At 51.5% G+C, this 2,500-nt stretch overlaps 1 protein-coding gene across 6 annotated transcripts in view; it reads left to right on the top strand.

Annotated features, from left to right (window-relative positions):
* Pka-R2 (cAMP-dependent protein kinase type II regulatory subunit) overlaps window positions 1–2,500 on the top strand; it is a 243,340-nt gene that overhangs the window by 148,694 nt on the left and 92,146 nt on the right. For 4 of the 6 annotated variants that reach the window (XM_070133466.1, XM_070133482.1, XM_070133475.1 and 1 more), the window contains exon 2: window positions 235–1,074. The exons of the other annotated variants lie outside the window; for them this stretch is intronic. In XM_070133466.1, the coding sequence (XP_069989567.1) occupies window positions 987–1,074 (88 nt within the window). In that variant the 5' untranslated portion in view covers window positions 235–986. The remainder of the gene's footprint in view (window positions 1–234; window positions 1,075–2,500) is intronic. 6 annotated transcript variants of the gene reach the window in all.

The following is a 2,500-nucleotide window of genomic DNA, read 5'->3' as shown; positions in this document are numbered from 1 at the left end:
GAGAGAGAGAATTGCATTACCTCTTCCCGAAAACCATATTGTTTCCTCCGCACGTGCCGGCCGACCCTCGAGACTCGTGTCCAGCATTCAAAAAAGATATTTAAGTACTTCAACGGAAATTCAACCGGAAGTGCGTGAACATAAAGGCAAATCCTTCATGAATTTAACGAACCGAAATGCTGAAGACCAGGACATACTAATTTACCCATTACCTTTTTTTTCTCTCATTTACAGAGGAAAGGTTCAATAGAAATTATTTGCATAAACATATTTCCTTGCGAATGAAAAAGAGAACTCAGTGCCGCGGCGCCCCAGTGCAAGTGTCGGGTCACGCCGCGAACCCTTGTTAGAGGCGGACTTTCAAGTGGCACTTGAGCGTGGCACCTCCTCGAGCCAGTGCCGCGGAGGCCATGTTGTGAGTCTGGGACCTCCACGCGGGTCACCACACTATCCCGGCCCTTAAGTGGATGCAGGAACGGAAAGAGAGAAGGAGAGAAAAACAGAGCTCCTTAGTGGAAGTGGAGAGGCGAGGTAAGCGAACCTGCGAAGGAGGGAGCGAAGGAGGGGCGAGGAGAAGGAGTGAAGAAGGAACACGTAAGTGGTGAGGAAGGGAGAGACGCGTGCAGGCGGACAGCGAGAGTTTCAAGGAAGGGGAAAGAGCGAGAGAAAGAGAAGGAGAGAGAGAGAGGAAAGAAGAGTAGAGGAAAACGAAGCAGAGGTAAAGGGGAGGAAGAACAAGAGTCGCCAAGATCGGTTCGTGCGGCAGTTCCTTCCTGAGGGGAGGGACTGACCCTCCAGGATCCCTCCCGCCCTCTCCCCCTTCCTCCTCTTCCGCGCCTCCTCCCGAGCCTCCTTCTCCACCCCCCTCACCTCCAGCTGCTCCGATCACCGCCATCTCCACCCCTCCCGCGCCCTCCTCCCCTCCTTCCCCCCCGTCCACCTCCTCGTCTCCTCCTGCCGCTGCCGCCCCCGACGCCGACGGCGCCATGAGCACGGAGGTCGCGCCCCTCGCCGCTCCGCCGCCCCTCAGGGACCTCGCGGAGCCCCTCGACGTGGACACGGACGAAATGGAGGGTAAGTGTGCTGCGAGACACGCGCGGGCACGCCGGCCGGAGAGGCTCTCCCCCGGGCTGCTCCGCTGTGTGTCGCTCGCTTATCTGGCTCTTGGGCTCAGCTCCTCGCATTGCTTTGGCGCGGGTTTTCTTCTTTCTTACAGGTGACTTGGAACGAAATTCGTTACAGTGTAGTTTCTGTACAAACAAGAAACACGGACGCACACACTAGCGCCCGGCACTTGCCCACTCATGCACACAGGAAAGCAATAAACACACACACACACATACACACACACACACACAGACGCACGGACGCACACACATATATATACACACGCGCGCACACACACACACACACACACACACGAAGGTACAATTACCAACACAAACAGACACACTTCGATCACGTTGCATCTTCAGTTCACGAAGTACGTCACACTCTAAGGGGGAAGGGGTCTGTGACGTCATCGCATTGTCCGAATGTGTAGTCACATGTGTTCGCGCGTTGAGATGTGTGTACTGTAAGCGCGCGTGCTCGCTCTTGCGCAAGGAAATGTTAGTGATAAAGCGTGGCGTGACTCGAGAAAGAAGAGCAAGCATTTTGCTATTGTTGTGTGCTTTTTCCTGCTTGGGTCGTTATTTCGAGGAGTCGCATCGAAACAGCTGATGTCTTTCCAGAACGAACGGAAGAAAGTATGACAAACCAAAGAAAAAAACGATAACTTGATTAGGTCATCTTTTTAATCTTTTTGAAATCCCTTTTCACTTCACAGATATTTTCTTTCTCAGTTTTTCCTTCTCGTCATCTCTTCTAATTTATCTTATTCCTCTCCTTTATTTCATTCTTGATCGTCAAATTTGCTTCCTCTCCTTTTTCTTTCTTTTATTTATTCTTTTATTACTCCTTTCCTCTTCTCTGGAAGACGATAAAAATAATAACTCCAAATCTCCAATAATTGCCTAGTTGGCACACCACTGGTACAGCGGTGCCACATGTTGGACTTTCTTATCTTATCTCCCTGGCGGCCGCCCTCATGTCCAAGTAAGGGGTCGGGCAGGCAGGCAAGGGATCAAGGCCCTTATCTTGAGACGCCCCTCCGCCCTAGATGCATTCTCGAGTAATCCTCAAGGGGACGCAAGGGCGGCTGCGACCTCAGATATGCAGTGTGTTGTGAGGGAGGAGAGGATAGAGAGGGAAATTTGGCAACGCTGGAGTTTCTTTCATGCTAGAGTTCGGTTCATTAATAAATCAGCTGTTCGGTCTTTCAGGGAATGCTGAAGTAAGGATTTGTTCAAATACGAAGGTAATAGATTAGTAGAAAGAAAAGGAGGCATGCAAATGAGCAAGCGAGGAGGGAGGTCGTCAAATAGGAGGCAAGCAGAAGTAATAGGCACGTCGGCATGCAAGCAGCTATGCGAGCAGGCATGCAGGAAGGTAGGCGTGG

The sequence above is a fragment of the Penaeus vannamei genome, chromosome 2, assembly GCF_042767895.1.
Source record: "Penaeus vannamei isolate JL-2024 chromosome 2, ASM4276789v1, whole genome shotgun sequence".
Classification (NCBI taxonomy): domain Eukaryota; kingdom Metazoa; phylum Arthropoda; class Malacostraca; order Decapoda; family Penaeidae; genus Penaeus; species Penaeus vannamei.
Note: the sequence above shows the minus strand (reverse complement) of the source record. Positions and strands in the feature narration are given on the sequence as shown.